Consider the following 20,552-nt stretch of genomic DNA (forward strand, 5'->3'; position numbering starts at 1 on the left):
TTTCATCCCTTGCTTTAATGAAAACATATCTGTACACAAGAAGCTGGGTAGCCAAGTGGTAAAGTGAGGATGAAGGTAGTGATACAAATTCTCCTTTCTGTATCTCCACGTCCATACAGTGTAGATTCTTGACTTACCAGTCTCCCCCAACCTGGTTTTGGACTACAATTCCCATCAGCCCCAGCTAGCACAGTTGCTGGAGGCTAGGGAAAACTAGTTTAGATATTCATTTAGCATTGGTTGTTCACTTCTGCAAACACATGACAACAAACATTCCCTACCCCCAAAGGACCGAGTGTAGTGAAACCGCATTTGCCTTTTCCTGCGTTTTCTTTTCCTGATTCAGCAGCACTGATGGTAATTTTTCTGTCACTTTCTGCAGCATCAGTATGAACAGTCTCCTGCACCCCCTAGCTGTTTTTTTCAGTGTTCTTTGTTTTGAGAAAGGCATTGTGGCAGTTCCAGATGCCTTTTTAACAAGCAAGGGAAAAACTGCAGCTGACTTTTTCTGCATTTGAGAAAGCTACCATAACAGGACCTATAGCTTGCTGGTGCAATACATGCCCTGCCTGATCCATTTATATTCATGTGCACTGAATGGTTTGCAATGGAACTGTACACCCCTATGTCAAGATGCATCCAGACAATTCAGTGTGCTGGAATGATTGCAATATGGATCAGCACGCAAATCCATACATAGATCGGCATTGGCTTTGTGCGAAATTTCTCCCTTGTTTGATTGGTGGTGAATATAATTTCATAACTTGCTGAAACCTCCAGTGGCACATGCAGTGCACTCATGTGCAGAACAGGTGTCATGGACACACACAGCCACCTTACAATGCTTCCTTCGTGTTTATGGATATGTGGACACCTGCGTTTAGATATTTCCATGATCACAACTGTGAAATGAGTAATAGTAGGTCATGCTGGTGGATGCCACTGTTTGCCCAGAGTGCCAAATGGAAGCTGTTAGGATATTTCCGTTCCTCCTTAAAAAGGGAGCAGGCTGTTGTGTGTTACAAGCCTGCGTACTTCCTGCTCAGAAGGAGTTTCCATTTTGTATATAGCTTTTGTATCTGTCTGTTGCCTCGACATGAAGGCAGGCAGTCATGTTTTTCCTTTGTTCAGACCAACGCTGAATAAAGTTGTAAATATGCTCTTCTGGGTGCATCTTCTGTTGCGGAGTCTGCTGCAAGGGCGTGCACGAGTCCTGGAATGTGTCTGAGGCTTGTGTCGCTAACTGACTGATGCTGTCCTACGGGAGACCGATGGATCGTCTGGAGATGCCTGTCTCCCTGGCAGTATCCCAACAACAGGTGGACCGGGGGCTGCAGATCTGCAGTTGTTGACTTCACTAGTGTCACAGGTATGTGGCCTAATAATCCAGACATATAAATACTTCGGCAGAACTTTAGCTGATTAAAAAACAACAACAGGTTTTGAGCATCACTGTTTGAGTAGATGTTGCCTTTCTTCGTACCACAGCAAGTTTAAAAACTGATGTCACAAGCTGGCAAGCGGGGGGGTGGGAGTGCGCTTTCTCCTGCACGTTTGCAATAGCAGAGTGAATGTGTAACATAAAGATTATTGACATGTTCATCCTTGGTCTTATCACATCCCCAAGTAAATTACATTGATTGTGTCGTGGAGTAAGTGTGAAAGCTCAGCTGATAGGTGCCCCAGTGGTAACCAGTTTGTAGTATGCCCCTTGCTGGGCCATCAGTTCTTCATGAGTGCCCTTTTCAACGATCACTCCTTGCGACATGACAGCTATGATATCAGAATGCTGAATGGTAGAAAGGCGGTGAGCTATGACAATACACGTTCGGCCTTCTCTAGCTTTATCCAGTGCAGCCTGCACAGTCTGAAGACAAGGGAGAAAGTGACAAAGTAAAGGTAGTAAAGGCAACTTTCTGCAGAGTATCTCAATTTTGCTCCTGGCAATTGTATTCTAATCTGGTCATTCACATAATATCTATCTATCTATCTATCTATCTATCTATCTATCTATCTATCTATATCTATCTCCAAATAAGTCCTTTTTCCCCGAAGTAGTGTTGAGCCTTTTGGGCTTGCTGATCATAAGGTTAGTGGTTTGAATCTGCACAACGGGGTGAGCTCCCATTGCTCTGTCCCAGCTCCTGCCAACATAGCAGTTCAAAAGCATACCAGCACAAGTAGATAAATAGGTACCACTGTGGTGGGAAGGTAAACAGCATTTCCGTGTGCTCTGGCACTCATCATGGTGTCCTGTGCACCAGAAGTGGTTTAGTCATGCTGGCCACATGACCTGGAAAAGCTGTTTGCGGATAAACACCATCTCCCTCGGCCTGAAAGCGGATATTAGCGCCACACCCCATAGTCACCTTTGACTGGACTTAACAATCCAGGGGTCTTTTACCTTTACACCCAAGCATTCATTCTAATTATTAAGAAAATCATCGCATGATCATCACACGAATGTATGGGAGAGGAAAGAACCAAAGAAATGTTTCTGCACCCAGTGATTCACAATTGAGAGAGCAGCTCTTTTCATTCTATTCATTTGTTATCTTTGAGGCATGATTGATGCTACAGAACCATTCCTTCACAGCTGGCCTTAAGATACGGTATGGGATTCAGTCATGGTGAAATAGCTTTGCCCCAACAACCAAGGAGCAAAGCCTAAATTTACAGTGAAGAAGGTTGGTAATAAAGTTCTGCTTGAAAAGTTTAATCTGTGAGGATGACTTACTCGTCATCAAAAGGTTAATATGCAAGTATGAATTGCCCTACTTGCTCTACGTTGTTGTTTTTTAGTCCACGTGGTTTACTCTCCCTCCTCTTTACCTGTTCACTTTCGGTATCCAGAGCAGATGTTGCTTCATCCAGTAGCAAGATCTTGGGATCTCGGATGATGGCTCGGGCGATAGCGATGCGCTGCTTTTGCCCACGAGAGAGCAGCGATCCCTGAGAGCCAACGTTAGTTTTGTATTGCTGGAAAATATACATTGGCTGAATTTTAAGCAACTCCTTTTACCATCAGAAATATGCACAGTGCTGCAGTACTGGAAGAAAATAATGGTGCTGCTTGTGGAGGCAATGTGGCATGAAACTTAACAACTCTTATTCGTGTTTTATTGGTGATATGAACTACCCTTGGGATATGGAAACTTTCTCAGGGTAGAGAGTAATCTACGTTTTATCCCCACAATAAACCTGTGAAATAACTGAGAGATGGCGACTGGACCAAGGTCAGCCAGTGAACTTTATGGATGAGAAGGGATTTGAACCTGGGTTTCCTCACTTTTAGTCCAACACCTCTAACTGCTAGACCACACTGGCTGTCCAAAAGTGAGCTGCTGTTCAGGAGTATATTATAGCATGTGCATAGCTGCATCTAGGAAAATGGTTGAGATTCTGTGACTCACACACCATGAATTCCTTATTTAGCCACCGTTCCCTTTCACAACACTGAACACTAGTGAAGAAGAAGATGCTTACATCAGGAAGCGATATGACGAAGTCATGCAGCTGGGCCTTCTTAGCTGCTGCTATCACTTCTTCCATAGAAATCTCTCTGGTGTTATCGCCGTATTTTATATTGTCAGCAATGCTACAGCCAAACAGCACAGGTTCCTGGGACACTATCCCAATTTTAGATCTCAGAAAGCGGACATTTACTTTCTTGCTGTCATGTCCATCTATCAACTGCACAGGAAAAAACCCAGAAAAGACAAAATATTTATTTATGGACTCTTGGCGCCGTCGTAAGGGAACCTCAGTTTTGAATTTTAAGTTAAGCTTACACTGAGCTTACTAAACTTTAAATAATTTTCACATGAATCTATGCTGAATGCTTAAACCCCTTTAAGTAAAATTATATTTGAAGTACCGTATTTTTTGCTCTATAAGACTCACTTTTTCTCTCCTAAAAAGTAAGGGGAAATGTGTGTGTGTCTTATGGAGCGAATGCAGGCTGTGCAGCTACCCCAGAAGCCAGAACAGCAAGAGAGATTGCTGCTTTCACTGCGCAGCTCTCCCTCTTGCTGTTCTGGCTTCTGAGATTCAGAATATTTTTCTTCTTGCTTTCCTCCTCCAAAAACTAGGTGCGTCTTGTGGTCTGGTGTGTCTTATAGAGCGAAAAGTATGGTATCTCTTCACTCCTCTTTTATTCCATGACTTCCCACCTGGTGTATTCCCTGCACTGCAAGCTGGGTGATTTGCAGATGCACCTGCTCCCTTAGGGGGAAATGTCCACGAGAGTCCAGGCTCTGGCCCCATAAGCACTGATGGTCAGGAAAGGTTCCCCTAGGAGTTCCCATCCAACCACTTCATGCACTGAAACCAGAACTGACTGCTTCTGCATCCTCCAACTGCTGGGTTCAGGGGGTCGTGATGGGAGAACTGCGGGTTTGCTTTATAACAACTCTTCGACGCTCTTTTACTATGTATGAAAGCAGAGAAGGCTACATACTACTTTTCCTTCCTCAGGGTCATAAAAACGTTCCAGAAGTTGGACACTGGTACTTTTGCCACATCCACTACTTCCAACAAAGGCAAGGGTTTGTCCAGATTTCACAGACACCGAAAGACCATTTAGCACTTGGACGTTGGGACGAGAGGGATATGTGAACTTGCAGTTCAAGAATTCAATGCTTCCACGAAAGTTATCCTGATTATACAAAGGGAGAGAGAGGGAGAGAGAGAGAGAGAGAGAGAGAGAGAGAGAGAGAGAGAGGGAATGGTTGAACTGAATTCACAAATGACTCTTACGGAAGTAAGGATTACTATTACCACTATTCCTAGAACTGTCATGATCAATTACACTTTTAAAACCAATTAGCCATGTAGCTCTTAAATGATAAGCAGATGGAACCTAAATCAATTTGCACGTTGCAAAACCTCACTGAGTAAGCAGACAGTTGCACCTTAGTGTGGGAACATACAAGACATTGGTTAAAAGGAGAAAAATCTACCACTTTGTGGTAGAAGGAAATAACCTCATGCATATTTCAATCAGATTTGCAACATTTGCAACATTGCAATAAAAAAAAAAAACACGCAGGCCCCAGGCTGCAAAAATATAACACGTTCAGTACAGTGTGGAAAGTTTAAACGACATGTTGACATTGATTGCAGCTGACCCCTACCAACTTCTGTTGTTTCCTGCGGTTCTTACCTAAGAGACAATGTCACAGCACTAGCATCACTGAGAAAAGTAAACTATTTGCTCATTTTCCATGTAAAATAAGAGCTTTAAGTCTCTTTCCCATCAAATTAGGCACAAGGAAGTGGGAGTCAGCATGTGTGCAACCTGCACAGGTTGGCTGGAGCTGATGGAAGTTGTGGTCCAAATCATTTGGAGAGTGCTAGGTTGGCAAAGCCTGCTAACAATCCTGAGTCCTGGAGCTTTGGTTTGCTGTTACCCAAATTATTAATCTGGAGACACACTGAACCTGTGAGATTGAGTTGAATAACTGCACTGATTGATCAACTGGCAACAGACTTACGTAAGGCATTTAATCTCTTTGATGTCAGCGCATCTGCTCTGACTAACACTGAATAGCACCCGCTTTGTTCAAATGGGGCTTACTCATATAAGTGTGCATAGGACTGCTGCCTGGCACTTGCCCCCACAAATAACACTACTTTTTAAAATATATTCCATGTCATTTCTGAGTCGGACACTCCTCAGAATGAACCTAGCGTAATGCCCCTAGCACAATAGGAAGGGAAGTGGTTTTCACATTACTTTTATGTGTATGATGGCTGAAATAATTCTGAAGCAGCAGCGTCCGGTTCCTGAAGATGCTGAACCAAAAAGAAGAACCAATGAAGCAACAGAGGCTGGTATATCAAGGGAAGCTTCCTTGTACTGTATGACCCAATATCAGAGAAGTCCACTCTCTCCTATTGTTCATTCTGCAGGGTGAGCTATATCGCTGAGGTTTCCGTTCTGTACATATTGTGAAACCGTTCTAACAGCCACCAGTTTACAAATTCATTAATCTAGATGAACTGCTTTGTGCATTTTTTTAGTGAGTCATTTGTGCCTCATTTGTTAAATAACAGCCAACTTTCAATAGCCAAAGCAAGTGGCGCAGGATTCCTAATACACCTTTCTCTGCAAGTATTGCCTAAGTTCCTCATATTTGCACCATGACCAAGTGAGGCGCAGTAAATTCACTGACGTGCAGGTGTCCATTACATATCCAGCATTACAGTCTGTGGCTTGTACAAGGGCAAAATAAAATGTTTGCTGTTACCAGGCAATACCAGGCTCTTCATTTGATAAATTTGCCTTCATCAAGAAATATTGTATTCACACACATTCTCTCTCTCTCTCTCTCTCTCTCTCTCTCTCTCTCTCTCTCTCTCTCTCTCTCCAGTGTGGTATAGTGGTTAAGAGCGGTAGACTTGTAATCTGGGGAACCGGGTTTGTGTCTTCTTTGAAGTCTCTCAGCACCACTCACCTCACAGAATGTTTGTTGTGGGGAAGGAAGGGAAAGGAGAATGTTAGCCACTTTGAGACTCCTTTGGGTAGTGATAAAGCAGGATATCAAATCCAAACTACTACTACTACTACTACTACTACTACTACTCCTCCTCTTCTTCTTCTTCTTCTTCTTCTTCTTCTTCTTCTTCTTCTTCTCCTCCTCCTTCTTCTTTCTATCTCTCTCTCTCTCTCTGTGTATAGTGATACCTTCCACTTTTCTTTTGTGGAATCAAAGTGACCAACTGTGGGCTGCTTTGCACATCATGGCTTGCCATGTACAAGCAGACATCTCACACTTCATTCCTCCCTTAGCTCTTGTGGCAGCAACAAGCCAGAATCCTTGGCTTAGACTTGATGTCTGGGTCCAGGTACTGTGGTTTGTTTTCTCTCAAACAAGACATGATCAGGAAGCTGAGAACAAGCCTTGGCTTTAGACCATGCTTTGGCGTGTGTGACTTGACACAACCCCAAGCCTGGTTTGGGTATGCTAAGCTAAGGACTATGGCTTGTTGCACCACTTGCGCCAAGGGAGGAATGAAGTGGGAGCCAGGCCTTATGCAGTCAGAATGGCACCATACACACAAACACACATAAGAGGGAGGTATTAGTAGGTTCTGGGGAGCCCCAAGGTTTGCACAAGTGCAAAAACCTTTAGGGGGAAAACCCCAAAGGGGTGGGAGGGGGCTGCAAAAATAGCCCCAAGAAGGCTGAGCATGCGCAGCAGCCACAAAATGCTGATTGACTGATTTGGTTGGGCGGGAATGACAGAAAAGCAGGTGGAAGAGCAATGGAATAGAGTATTCTGAACCTCCACATTTTGCAACATTTTGTCTCAGGTATGACTTTTAATTGATATTGAAGAAAGACACCACTTAATGCTGAATCAATACTTCACTCACACATATTCAAGTCATTGTGCGATGGCTGCAGTGAGCAGGTGGCAAACATGGTGAGTTCATAATCTACTCCGCTGAAGAGTTATTATGTGGTGTGAACTTTCACTAGGAAGCTAAGTAAAATTCTGTGGAGCTGCTCAGTTCATGGCTTTGTTTCAGGTGGAAATATTCCCCACAAGTTCTAAATGGCCTGAAGAGTTGTCCATGCACAATGGCCGTGACTATCCAGGGATCTAGACAGGGTACATACCCAGAGAATGGAAAGAATTCAACTGTGAACCGTCTGCATTCGAAGCAAATGCTCTGCGATGGCCACTGAGTCTCAGCCCTCCCCCCCATGCCAGTGCTATAGCAGGTACATGGCTATGCTGGCACCGGGTTCACAAAGGTGCTCAAAGCACAGCTGCTTCCCCTTCTTCCTAGGAAAGATTTCCTAACAGACCACATTTTTTGCAGACTAAGAAAAAGGAAACCCACAATTGCTGCCTGTTAAACCACGAGGTTTGATGATATTAACCATCTGGTTGTTGTTGTTGTTGTTTTAATTCTGGTGTTTTTTTTAGTTTAGTTTAGTTTAGTTCCTAATCGTTTTTAATCACACCACCTATTTTTCCCAAGGTGCCTTGAGGACCTTAGAAATGTGTCTAAGTTTCAAAACATCAGTGCTCACAGAAGACTGCAAGAACAACAGTACAGTGGTACCTTGGGTTAAGTACTTAATTCGTTCCGGAGGTCCATACTTAACCTGAAACTGTTCTTAACCTGAAGTACCACTTTAGATAATGGGGCCTCCTGCTGCTGCTGCGCTGCTGGAGCACGATTTCTGTTGTCATCCTGAAGCAAAGTTCTTAACCTGAAGCACTATTTTTGGGTTAGCAGAGTCTGTAACCTGAAGCGTATGTAACCTGAAGCGTATGTAACCCGAGGTACCACTGTATGTTGGGAGGACTTAACAAGGGGCTAAGACTGGAGGGACAATCTGGAGACAAAGAGCATATAAATCTTGAGATGAGTTACCAGGAATCATCACTTAAATAATTCCTTCTTCTAAAGCTGAGAGCACAATGAAAAGTCGGGCCACATTCATGGTCCCTGGGGTATGTGCACTAACTTTATTCAAACTACAACTGACCCCAAATTGCCTTACCCTGGGCACGTATTATCAGTGGCGTAGCGTGGGAGGTGCAGGGGGGGCCGGCCGCACCAGGCGCAACATCTGGGGGTTAGGGTTAGGGGGCGCAAATCCACGGGTTAGGGGGCGCAAATCCATGGGTTTAGGGGCGCAAATTACTTGCCTTGCCCCGGGTGCTGACAACCCACGCTACGCCACTGCGTATTATTTGTTCGAGCCAATGCAGTTTTCTTTAATCAAACACACTGTGTCCTCAAGGTACCAGCAGACCTTGTATTGCTCTAATTTTATGTTCTTGACACACTATAATCTTCTTTGCTCCAGTACAGAAGAGGGAACTGGATGACCTTTGGATGCTACAATTATGTGATTCTAATAACACGAATTTCTGCTCTTACCCATTTTTCTCCAGCATCACTGTAAGCACTGATTTGGGGAACACGATCCACCAGCTGAAAAAAGCGAGCTGCGGCTATTTTTGCTTTGGCATAATTTGGTGTATAGGAGGATGCTCTTCCTAATGCAGTTCCACTGGTCACAATAGCAGAAATCACCCTGAAATTAAGAAGGAAAGACGTCAGCTTACATGACGTTAGGAAGAAGAGCTCCAAGTCTACTATCCTGTTTCCATTAGTGGCCTGCCAACTATGTCAAGCAAGGCTGGAAGGCAACAGCCTCCCCCCCCTCCCCATGGTTGGTCTCCAATAACTTATATATCCAGAGATATACTGCCTCTTAACACTGAGTTGTCATTCAATTTTATCATGCCCACAAATGTGTCTGTTGAGAATGCATGATCAACTAACAGGTTCTATTTGGGAAAGATAATTTGTGTGGGTGTGTTTCTGTTCCTTTACCTAAACACATAGCTGTAGTGAAGTCCTTCCTTGTCAACTAAAAATCCTCCATACCGATAGGAGACTGAATTGGCTATAAACAGAATACTCTGTGCAAAACCAAAGCAGAATCCATAAACATTTGCTTTTTTGACTGCTGCTCTGTAAGGGACTTCCAGCTCTTTCTCATATGCTTCAATAAATTTTTTCTCCTTCCCAATTCCTGCGACAGTCCTGATGTTTGCAAGTGCTTCATTGGAAATCTGTTAAAAAGAAAAAGAAATGGAGGAGTAGCAAAGAGCTGTTAGATGTCAGTCTGAGAGATATGGGCCATACATCTGGTGAGCTACTGTATCTCTATCTGTCATCTATCTATCTATCTATCTATCTATCTATCTATCTATCTATCATCATCATCATCATCTATCTCATCTATCTATCTATCATCTGCCTATCTATCTGTAGTTTTAAAGTGTAAGTTTGGTTTCCACACCAGTTTACTAAGAATCTCTAGTTTTGAACTGATTCAGTTGAGCTTACCAAGGTCAGGCCAATGGAGACACTCTAGGCCCTCATACCCAAATCAGCTCCTCAGTCTGAGGAACTTGCCTCATTGAATAGCCACACAGACTTACTTTGCTTTTGACCATGTGCTCCACCTCTGGCCCTTGCCTGTCTATCTCCACCAGCAGCCTGTCTTGATCATATCCTTGAATTCTGTCTCTCTGATCCTTGTCTGCTACCACTGGAACCTGACTACTAGCATATATTTGCCCATGTTCTTGCCTTCTGGCCCTCTTACTGCAGCTAGTTTCAGAATCTGACCAAGGCCTGACCCCAGGTTTCCTAATCTAATAATTTTTTTTTACTGTACTGGTGACTTTTCCAATATTGGGCAAGAAACAATTCCTGGCATGGGTTCTCATATCTGGGCGAGGGTGATGCTGTCTACATAAGCATCTTAAGTACACATTGACAATACAGCTCAACAAACAAAAGGCTTGTCTTAGCTTGTTCTGCTCCTATTCTTTATCACATTCTTAAGTTGCTGGTAATAGCTGTGGACAGACATTGTTCTCTCGTTGTAGGCTTTTACGCCATTTGTTCTGCATAGCTATACTGTCAGTTTCAGTCCTATTATCAAACTTTTAGCAGCTTCGGCTGATTCTCTGGCTGCATCCCTAACTGGAGAAAGAAAGCAGACGTAGTCCTGGTTACATCCGGATTAGACTACTGTAACACACTCTACACAGGGCTGCCTTTTGCAGACAGTTCAGAAGCCTCAGCTGGTGCAAACTGAAGTTGCTTGTGAAGGCTAAGGAAATATGTAAGATCGATTACCAGTTACACTGGCTGCCAGTACATGTCAAGGGCCACTTAGAGCACACACCCCTTGTGATTTGGATGCCCATCTATGCAATGCCAAATGTGTCTTTCAACTCTATCCAACCAATTGCAACCAGAAGCTAAACACTTTATTTGCCCTCACACTGCCCTTCTGAGAAGAAAAATCAGGTTTCCAAGGAACAGAGACTTTAAAATACTGCTTGACAAGTAGCAGGGGCGGGGGGGGGGGGGGGGACATTTCAACCCTACATGGCTATGCCAGGCCCAAAATGCCTGTTATCACTGACAACACTGGATGATTGCATTATTATTCACCATCTCATTTAATATTAAATGATGTGCTTTTTTGTAGTTGTTTTAAACATTACCTTCCCAGTTGCTTCCAATGCTTGTTTGTCCTGAGAGGCAAACCCTGTTAGCATCTGAGACTGCACCAAACCAGATAAAGCCAAGAATGGCAAGAAGCAGATGATGACCAAGCTGAGCTTCCAACTGAAGTAGAAAGCAATAACAATGGCCACCCCAATGTTGGTGACAGAGTTCACAATCATGCCGATCTGGCTGCCGGTTGCCTTAAAACAAGCAAAAGAGAGAGAAAAGAAAGAAGAAAAAGATCACCAACACACTCTCCCACATTAAGCACTTTTTGCTACCTCAAAGGTGTGAAGGAAGGAGAGCTATTGTTTAACATCCAGCTCCTATTGCCAAGGAGAAGCAAAGAGTTAGAAGGGATTTTGGAGGTAATCAGTTGCACAGCCACCTTTTCTGTGCAGGACCTGCAGTGCAGCCTCTCTGATAGATAGCCATTCAGATAATAATAATAATAATAATAATAATAATAATAATAATAATTTATTATTTATACCCCGCCCATCTGGCTAGGTTTCCCCAGCCACTCTGGGTGGCTTCCAACAGAATATTAAAATACAATAACCTATTAAACATTAAAAGTTTCCCTAAACAGGGCTGCCTTCAGATGTCTTCTAGAAGTCTGGTAGTTGATTTTCTCTTTGACATCTGGTGGGAGGGCGTTCCACAGGGCGGGTGCCACTACCGAGAAGGCCCTCTGCCTGGTTCCCTGTAACCAGGATGTTGAAACACCTCCAGTGAAGGCAGTCTGAGGCAGTCTCTCCCACTGCCAAACAGCTCTTTCCATTACAAAGTTTCTCCAGAAATTTTTATCCGAAATCTATTTCCCTGAAGTGCTCTAGACCCGCCTTCAGGAACAAGGAGACTGAAAAAGGATGTGTTGCCAAAGCACCTCTTTTTCCTGCCTATGTCACTGAAAAACCTTTGGCACTCCTAATTGTGAAAACAGGCCCATCAGCAACACACTCATGGAGAGGGTCTGCAATGGCTAAGCCGCCCTCGTGGCTGCAATGGGCTTTGTTTATTTTCCCCAGTTTGTAGCAACTTGTGGCATATGGGAAGATAAGTTGGGTCCAAAGTGTGAATTATGGATTTGAAAGGAATTCCCATTTATGCTGTCTGCTTCTCTCGTTTAGGTCTCTATCTCAACCACTTCAGACTGCATGTGGGGCTCAAATGAAGGAACAGCTTTACACCCCCATTGCCTCTGTACATGGGAAATTGAACATTAAGGGGAAGAGTCCTAGGCTGTTCCCTGATGTGCTTGGTTTTTTGTGTAGGAACCTTTGAATTTAATCTGAGAAGAATCATTCCATCATGTAAGCCCACACTTGGGAACGAAATGGTACAACTGAGACACAGCTTTATCATTTCAGTGTGAACTAGGCCTTATACTTTTGGCTGAACGTTGAATGCTAAAAGATGCTACAGTGTAAAAAAAAATTCAAGGTGCAAAATAGCATTTTTTTTCTCCTTAAACTCACCTTTCCAGCAGCTTTCATTTCTATGGATTTTCAGAGGCATGTTTAGCCAATAACCCAATGATAATAATTATCTTGTCTCAATTTGACTGAGTGGATGCCCAGCTGATGTGGCAATATCTGAAGTGTGTTAGCTACTTTTATATAAAATCTCTTACCCCTTGAACCTGAGAGGCATCAGTTGCTAGTCTTGTGGTCAAAGCCCCTGGGCTGTTCCTGTGGTCATCGAACCAACCAATTTCTTCACCTAGCATGGCCTCGAAGCCAACCTTCCTTAGCCGTCTTGTAAGCAGCTCACCAGACTTTGCAAATGTATATCCCTGAAATGCATTTAAAGAATGTGTAAGTCTAGACATGCCAGCCACAAGGCACCTAAAAACGAGAAAAGAAAAGCAACGGAACAGCCAGTCTTAATGGTCATTTACCTGTAAAAACTGTGTAAAAAATGATATAACTCCAACCAATACAAAGAGCAGGCAGATGCCGTTGATCTGCAATCTTTGTTCTTCTTCATCCAGGATAGAAAAGGTCTTTTGGGAAAGAAAAGAAAGGGCCATAATATTAAGTGCCAACTAAAACAGTATAATTTTATTATCTATTTAGGCAATTTATACACGGCTTCATTATAATCATTTCTAAGCAGTGAATTGAGAGCCTCTACTTCAGAATTCATGTCACATGATTGCAATGATATTGGAAATCATAGGATCACTTAATCTAGCCCATGGGTAGCCTGCAGATGTTATTGGACTCCAACTTACAGCCTGCATGGCCAGTGGCCATGGTTGTTGTAAATTGTAGGGGGTCATTGTATTGGGTACCTCTGATTTAGCACATTTTGGTTTTACAGTTGCCTTGAGTATTGCTCGTGTGAGAACTCAGTGGAGTGCTGTAAGCAAATTTTGCCTAGTATAGCACTGGAAGGACAGATCCTGAAGTCGAGGTTCCAATACTTTGGCCACCTCATGAGAAGAGAAGACTCCCCATGAGAAGAGAAGATTTTGGGAACAAGGAGAAGGCACAAGGAGAAGGGGACGACAGAGGATGAGATGGTTGGATAGTGTTCTCGAAGCTACCAGCATGAGTTTGACCAAACTGCGGGAGGCAGTGGAAGACAGAAGTGCCTGGCGTGCTCTGGTCCATGGGGTCACGAAGAGTCGGACTCGACTAAATGACTAAACAACAACAACAACAACAACTATTGAATTTCCCCAGATGTAATCAATAGGCTATAGATTTTTTTATAAGGGACTTTTCCTCTACCTAAGTACAGCTTGGTACTAAAAAAATAAGGAGGTGCCAGGCCTCAAATCTGTCAGGAGGAGAAGCCATTCTCTCTAATCTGAAATGTATTTGGTTCTACTATAGTGGATCAGACAAAGTGAATATCGTTTTTCTATCTTTCTCTTAACCTCTTCTCTGTTTTTTCTTTCTTTTTCCTTCTCTATCTCCCCCCTCTACCAAGATTTCTGTGTTTTTATTGTATCTCTATAAAAGTCTTGGTTTGGTTAAAAAATTGGGAAATGTATCAAATTTTGTATTTTTCTCTATACGCTTTCATAAAATTTATTTTTAAAAAATGAAATGTATTTGTTTCATATAGAATAATTATCCTACTTTTCCTTCTGTAGTTTGAGGTGATAAATAGCATAATTATAATAAAACACTATTAAAACCATTAAGAAAAAGGAACTGTTGAGAATATCAGGCCAGCAAATTAAACTGTGTTTCAGTAGTTGCTGCAGGGAAGTATCCCATTTAAATGGTGTGTCCGCTATTCATAACTGATGGCACTAGGCCATTTGAACCCAGGTATGTTTAATACCTGGGTTTCAAAAACAAAGGATTAATCCGCACCAAGAAACTAGAGAACTTGGACCCAACTGAAGTACAAACAAATCACTGACGTGGGGGGAAAAACCACAAAAAAATCTTCCATGCAGCTTTTAAGAGGCGTAAGGGACTAATAACCAGAGGAGAACAACGGCAAGTAGCAAGTCTTTGAAAAAGTCAGGTTTTAAAAGCCCTTCAATCCGTTAATAAGTCTTCAGAGAAGGAGCAGAAGGCTCAGCAAATCCCACTGCCTCTTTTTTGGCAAGCATTTATTTAAAATGTTCCCCTAATCCTCATAAAGTCAGCTGCAATCACATGCTCACTGGGATATGTAAAACTAAATGTGTGTGTGTGTGTGTGTGTGTGTCAAAACTCAAATGGAAAAACAGGAAGTTTTCTGCTTTCTCATAAACATGCCCAAAGCCCCACATCCATGTCATTAAGAGACACTATAATCAGTGTGCCTCCAAGGGAGGGCATAGATCCTGTTTGTTAACTCTTTGGGACATTTGTTTTAGAGGTCAACAAGCTACCTGTTATCTTTGGCAGAATGGGAAAAGTAACCAATAGGAAAAAGTATGAGTGCTCAAAGAGGGGTCATTCTTTATGCTCATTAAATCCATCCCTCCCCACCCCCCATGTCTTTCGGACAAGATTTTTGAGCCACCAGTTCACAGGCATGTTGACAACAACAGACTTAAACACTAACTTTTTAAGCAATTGCTCTCAAGCTATAAATGCTGATCTCTTAAGTTTGATCTTCCAGACTTGCTAACTAACCTTTACACTATCGCCAGGTCGTGAAACACGTGCTTGTGTTCCCGTTTGATGTTTGTCTATGCAGGGCAAATCTTAGTAAATCAACTAATCTGTAACTACGTACTCCAAACTGATTAGAAGAAGCAAACAGAGACTGTATGTACCCTTGTTAACTGTGAAAATCCTTTAATAAAAACTAAGTTGAGCAGAAGCAATTCCCACACCAGCTGGATTCTAGTCTTCAAGTTTGCCCCCTTAAAAAGAAGGGATCTGCCTTGGAGCTAAACATTAAAGGTAGAGGAAACCTTGGACTGAGCTACTTTAGTCAAGAAACAGCGTTCTAAATGCATTATAAATATGCAACACCAGACTGAGCCAGAGAAGGGGTGGGGTGGGGGATTCTAAGCAATTTTCCATAGCTTTTTTTTCTTTTATTATAAAGATTTAATCTCTGACTTATTTATAGCATTTTCCCCTTGTGTGTAGATCCATCCCTTGTGTCTGTAGCAAGTAGATGGATCAGGACACAAGTTCTGGCCCCTTTGTTAGAGGCAGTATTCTCTGGATGCCCCTGGTAGTGAACCACAAGTAGTTATCTATTGCACTCAAATCCTGTGGGTGTCCTTCCCAATAGGTATCTATGAAAACAGAATGCTGGGCTAGTTGAGGTGTTTAGACTTGATATCCCGCCTTTCACTCCCCTTAAGGAGTCTCAAAGCAGCTAACAATCTCCTTTCCCTTCCTCCCCCACAACAAACACTCTGTGAGGTGAGTGAGGCTGAGAGACTTCAGAGAAGTGTGACTGGCCCAACGTCACCCAGCAGCTGCATGTGGAGGAGCGGGGAGCGAACCCGGTTCACCAGATTACGAGTCCACCGCTCTTAACCACTACACCACACTGGCTCTCAGTTGGCAGAGCGAGCGTGTTCCATTTTGCTACCTAAGGTGAAACAGGAAGGTGCCACCCACTACCCCTCCACCAAATCCTTGCTCGCCAGGGCTGCTCAGTGTGTGGTTTCCTGGTTCTGTCAAGATCTCACAAGAGAGCTGTAAGATCCCAGAAGCCACAGCTGCTTATTGCTTCTGCAGTGGCAACATAGGCGCCGACTCCATGGGGCCTGAGGGGGCCCGAGCCCCCTCAAAAATTCGTTTGGGGGGGCTCTGCCCCCCCAATAATTTAAGAAAATTATTATATTATGCTTTGTAAAATCACAAAATTATGTTGGTATTTTTTATTTTCCTTTTTTGACGATAGTTACCTTTTAAAATACATTCAGTAATGAGTTAAAACAAAGCCACTCCCGATCTAGAGAGGGGGTGGGGTTGCGGGCTCTCGACCCATCAACAATCTCGCGGGGCTGGCGTCAGCCCCGCGAGAAGCGGGGATTCCCCCTAGCTCATTAATATTCACTGCCCACGGCGGCAGCCAATCGGCTGCCGCAAAGGGCGGGCCCTCACAGGTTCACTTAAGGTCGGGGCAGCCCGGGGCTCGCCCCTTTCGTTCTCCCAGCAGCAGCGGTTTGGAGGTCTTGGGCCCCCCCAATATTTTTTATAAGTCGGTATGGGCCCCCGCCCCCCCAATATTTTTTATAAGTCGGCGCCCCTGAGTGGCAATGATGGCGGCGGGGCACCCCTGCCACAGGTGTTCTGCAGATGGCCAATGTGCTTCCTTTTTATAGGAAATGGGATTAGCGGACTCCCCAAAGGGGATGCTTTGTTCGCAATAAAACAGAGCAGCGGAATAAATTATGGCTGTCTTTGCATTAACTTTCAACCAATACTGCTGCCCAAAGTCGATCAACATTGAGTTTAAGTGACTATAAAATGCACGGTGCGAAAAGGGACCAATATATGCATTTGCTTTCTAAAAGCATATAATGCCTTCATGGGAGTCTGTCAGCATGCCTGTTTTGTTGTTTTGATGAAACCATGCAAAGGGGTTGTTCAGAGCCTTTGTGGCTTTAGTGCCGGTGAATTTAATTCACCACCAGCACTGCCTATTGTGTCTGTGAGTTTACTGTCTAATAATAAAATGCCTCCATACTTCAGTCAGGTAGAAAAGGGATAACGTATTTTTTGGAATATTGTAAATGTAGAAAAGCAGACCCTTATTATATTGCTCACTTCTTTATAGAATCATAGAATTGTAGAGTTGGAAGGGAGCACGGGGGCTATCTAGCCCAACCCCTGCCAATACAGGAATCTTTCGCCTAATGTAGGACTCGAACCCAGGACCCTGAGATTAAGAGTTTCATGCTCTAATGACTGAGCTATTTATGATTACTAGAATGCCATGGAATGGGACAATTTATCAAGGGGAAAAGGGCATATAATTATTCTTCTCTTTTCAGATTTAAGGTTGCAGTCCAATGCACTGTTTTATGGGGAGATGTCTCCGTGAACTCAGGGGAATTTGCCAAACAAACAAGACTCGGAGTCTTCTACTTGTTTCTCTTGAAAGTAGCCATTGGTGTGAGGTAGAGGGATGCTCCAAGCTTAATCAAATTAACAGTACTGGGGTATGGGGGAAGACAGGTACAGTGGTGCCTCAGGTTAAGAACTTAATTCGTTCTGGAGGTCCTGAAATCGTTCCTAACCTGAGGTACCACTTTAGCTAATGGGGCCTCCCACTGCCCCCGCGCGATTTCTATTCTCATCCTGAAGCAAAGTTCTTAACCTGAGGTACTATTTCTGTGTTAGCGGAGTCTGTAACCTGAAGCGTCTGTAACCCGAGGTACCACTGTACCTGAATTATGCCTGTCTCCCCCTCTCCACTCCCAGCAGGGCCAGTTGCAGGGTGTGTGTGTGTGTGTGTGTGTGATTTCAATCAAGAAATGTATGGACGACAAGGCTGGACACACACACACCCAGTGCTGCTGCTCAAATAACTGCTTTAAAGGAGAAAGAAAAATGAAGCCCTTTGGAGATCTGAAATATCTCCTTTATCACCATAGTGCCTACATATATGAAAATATGTCCCCCTCCTAGAATGCATGAAACTGGCTCTTAACACAAGACCCCAACCCCCCTGCTCATCTCCAGAGTCCTGGTGTTCATGGGTCTGTTGGGGAAACAGTCATGTCTTTTTTTGCAACTGACTCAACCCACAAGTTTCAATCATACATTCTCCAACAGTTTACAAAGCTGTTGGTGGGCCTGTCATAGTAACAGAAGACCCTCCTTCCCAAGATACACCTCTCCCCCCACCACTGATGAATTCCAAAGCACTCCCAGAAGCCTATGAACCTCAAGATTCTGGAATGCAGCTGCCCAGTCCTTGGGGTCTGCTGGGAGAGCTAATTGTCAACAGCCCTCTTCCCCAACCTGGTGTTCTGCATGGGAATTGGGCAAATGACCACGAATGTTCAAAAACTACTAAAAGCAGCAAGCCAAAATGTTGGAAATGAAGTAATAAGGACTGCTTGGCACACTGTTGGCACGCAGTTGTCCTGCATAATATAAGGGTGGTGAAAAACCATATTCAATACAAGAAGAAGGAAATTGGTCATGACCTACTCCAAGAATCTGACTGAAAAGCAAGGCATAGAGTGGGTTGACTGCCCCATTGAAGCCTGCTCCAAGGGATCCAATCAGCATGTAGGGCCATTCAGGAGCATTGTATTTCAGAATTCTGGTAACATTAGCAGGCTTCACTTCTTCCACTTTTACAGCCGTTGGCTCCTAAAAGAGAAAAGGGGCAAATATGTCGATATTCTACTTTCCGTGCTGCCCAGTAGAAACTTCGAGGAAGGGTTATACAGCAAGCTTTTCAACAGGACCAGAGAAAGGAAACAAAATGGATGTTTCTGTCAAATAATGACCTTCTTAAATGGACTGCCATCTTCTTCATACTGCCCGGTGCTATAGATATGCTCTGAATGGTTCTGGGCAACTGACATTGGGTGGTCCGGTACAATATTTGACAACTGAGATCTGGAACGCTGTCGAAGGGAAGCTCTATGAAAGAATAAAGAGAAAAGGCGAAGTCTTAGGAACAACAGTTTGAGGAGTTTGCATGTAGTGTTATTACTTAGCATGATCATAGTTTACTGAAATACTTACAATACCTATATCCTGAGATTTATGGCGCAAAGCTTGACATGTTTGCTCAGAAGTAAGTCCCACTGAGTTCAAAGGGAAATACTTCCAAATAAAGGCTCCCCCAGACAACCTATTCACAGTATTAAGCCTTCATCCCGATTTGTTTGCACAAAACTTAAAATGGAAGTTATATGATGCCAATTCTAAGATGCCTGTTTTTTGTTTAGCTGATTTGTTCTGATTTGCTTGCAGGGAGGTTAAATGAAATGGAGTGTTCAACCTGATTTTGGGGGGCATAGGTTATACATCTTTCAATCAATCAATCAATCAATCAATCAATCAATCAATCAATTATTATTAATTAGCAAGCCTTCTGCTCCTGTCCCTTTGCCAGTTCAAAGAATACCCATTCTCAATGGTGGGCTGATTCTCATTAAAAAAATAAAACTGCCAGGTCAAACTCCAAAAGGAACTGGTTGCTGCCTGTCATATGTTTATGGGTGGTACATCCTGTTTCCTTACCTGAAGCAAAACAGGAACGTGCTGTTACAAGGCTGCATTGTGTTGTGTTTTGTCTCCCACTGAAAGGCTTACCTCAAGCTGTCCCGATAACTTCCCCTGACGAAAGACTGCGTTTTCTCAAGATTTGGTTCAGCTGCTGTAAAACAAAGCCAAAGAAGCCCATCAGAAAGTGAGATCATCCATTCCAATTTTATTACTTATATTTTGGTATGCGTTTACAGTGTATAAAGAAAACCCGTTACAAGGCTGAAAGTTTTTGCTTCATGGTGGTTTGCTAAATATTCAACCTGATGCACAGCAATACTCTTTAGTTCAAAAAAATGTGAGCTTAACTTAGAGTACACTTCTTTGGCAGAGAGGCTTTCTAAGGACTCTGGATGTGCTCCTTTAGCAGCCCATCAGTTGTCCACACATGCTGCTATGATCCCATGTTGAGCTGTATGGCAATCACTGGGTTTGCAAAAGGAAGCTATGAAGAACAATGCTCTTTGCGTGTACAAAGCACAGACCACTAGCACATGAAAGGTCTTGAGCAGCTGCCACACTAAGAATAGAAGCGAGCAGTCATAGGAGCCAACTCCTAGGGGTCAAGGTCCCTTTGGCCCCCCAATAAACTATTTGAAGGGCCGCCCCCCCAAGTTGACAGGCATTGCCAGTCAAATGGTGTGAATGCATTGTGTCTTGTGATCTATTATGTGGGGTGGGGCTTACCTGCCCTCCCCCCAATATTTTATTCGAGTTGGCACACCTGCGAGCAGAAAAGCTACATGTTTTTGTTGGGGTGTACCACTTCCAGCAGGATGGGGGTGGCGCTGTGGGTTAAACCACAGAGCCTAGGGCTTGCCAATCAGAAGG

The 20,552-nt window shown here is 43.5% G+C and overlaps 1 protein-coding gene across 1 annotated transcript in view; it reads right to left on the reverse strand.

The window, feature by feature from the left end:
- ABCB11 (ATP binding cassette subfamily B member 11) overlaps positions 1-20,552 on the reverse strand; it is a 50,468-nt gene continuing 29,916 nt past the window's right edge. Inside the window, exons 18-29 of the mRNA XM_081850301.1 lie at positions 19,770-19,833; positions 18,956-19,091; positions 18,651-18,815; positions 12,968-13,072; positions 12,701-12,862; positions 11,061-11,264; positions 9,367-9,608; positions 8,908-9,064; positions 4,460-4,657; positions 3,487-3,693; positions 2,833-2,979; positions 1-1,867 (exon numbers count right to left, since the gene is read on the reverse strand). Coding sequence (XP_081706427.1) covers positions 1,667-1,867; positions 2,833-2,979; positions 3,487-3,693; positions 4,460-4,657; positions 8,908-9,064; positions 9,367-9,608; positions 11,061-11,264; positions 12,701-12,862; positions 12,968-13,072; positions 18,651-18,815; positions 18,956-19,091; positions 19,770-19,833 — 1,988 coding nt within the window. The 3' untranslated portion in view covers positions 1-1,666. The remainder of the gene's footprint in view (positions 1,868-2,832; positions 2,980-3,486; positions 3,694-4,459; positions 4,658-8,907; positions 9,065-9,366; positions 9,609-11,060; positions 11,265-12,700; positions 12,863-12,967; positions 13,073-18,650; positions 18,816-18,955; positions 19,092-19,769; positions 19,834-20,552) is intronic.

The sequence above is a fragment of the Podarcis erhardii genome (genome assembly GCF_964252035.2).
Source record: "Podarcis erhardii genome assembly, chromosome: 1".
In the NCBI taxonomy this organism is placed as follows: domain Eukaryota; kingdom Metazoa; phylum Chordata; class Lepidosauria; order Squamata; family Lacertidae; genus Podarcis; species Podarcis erhardii.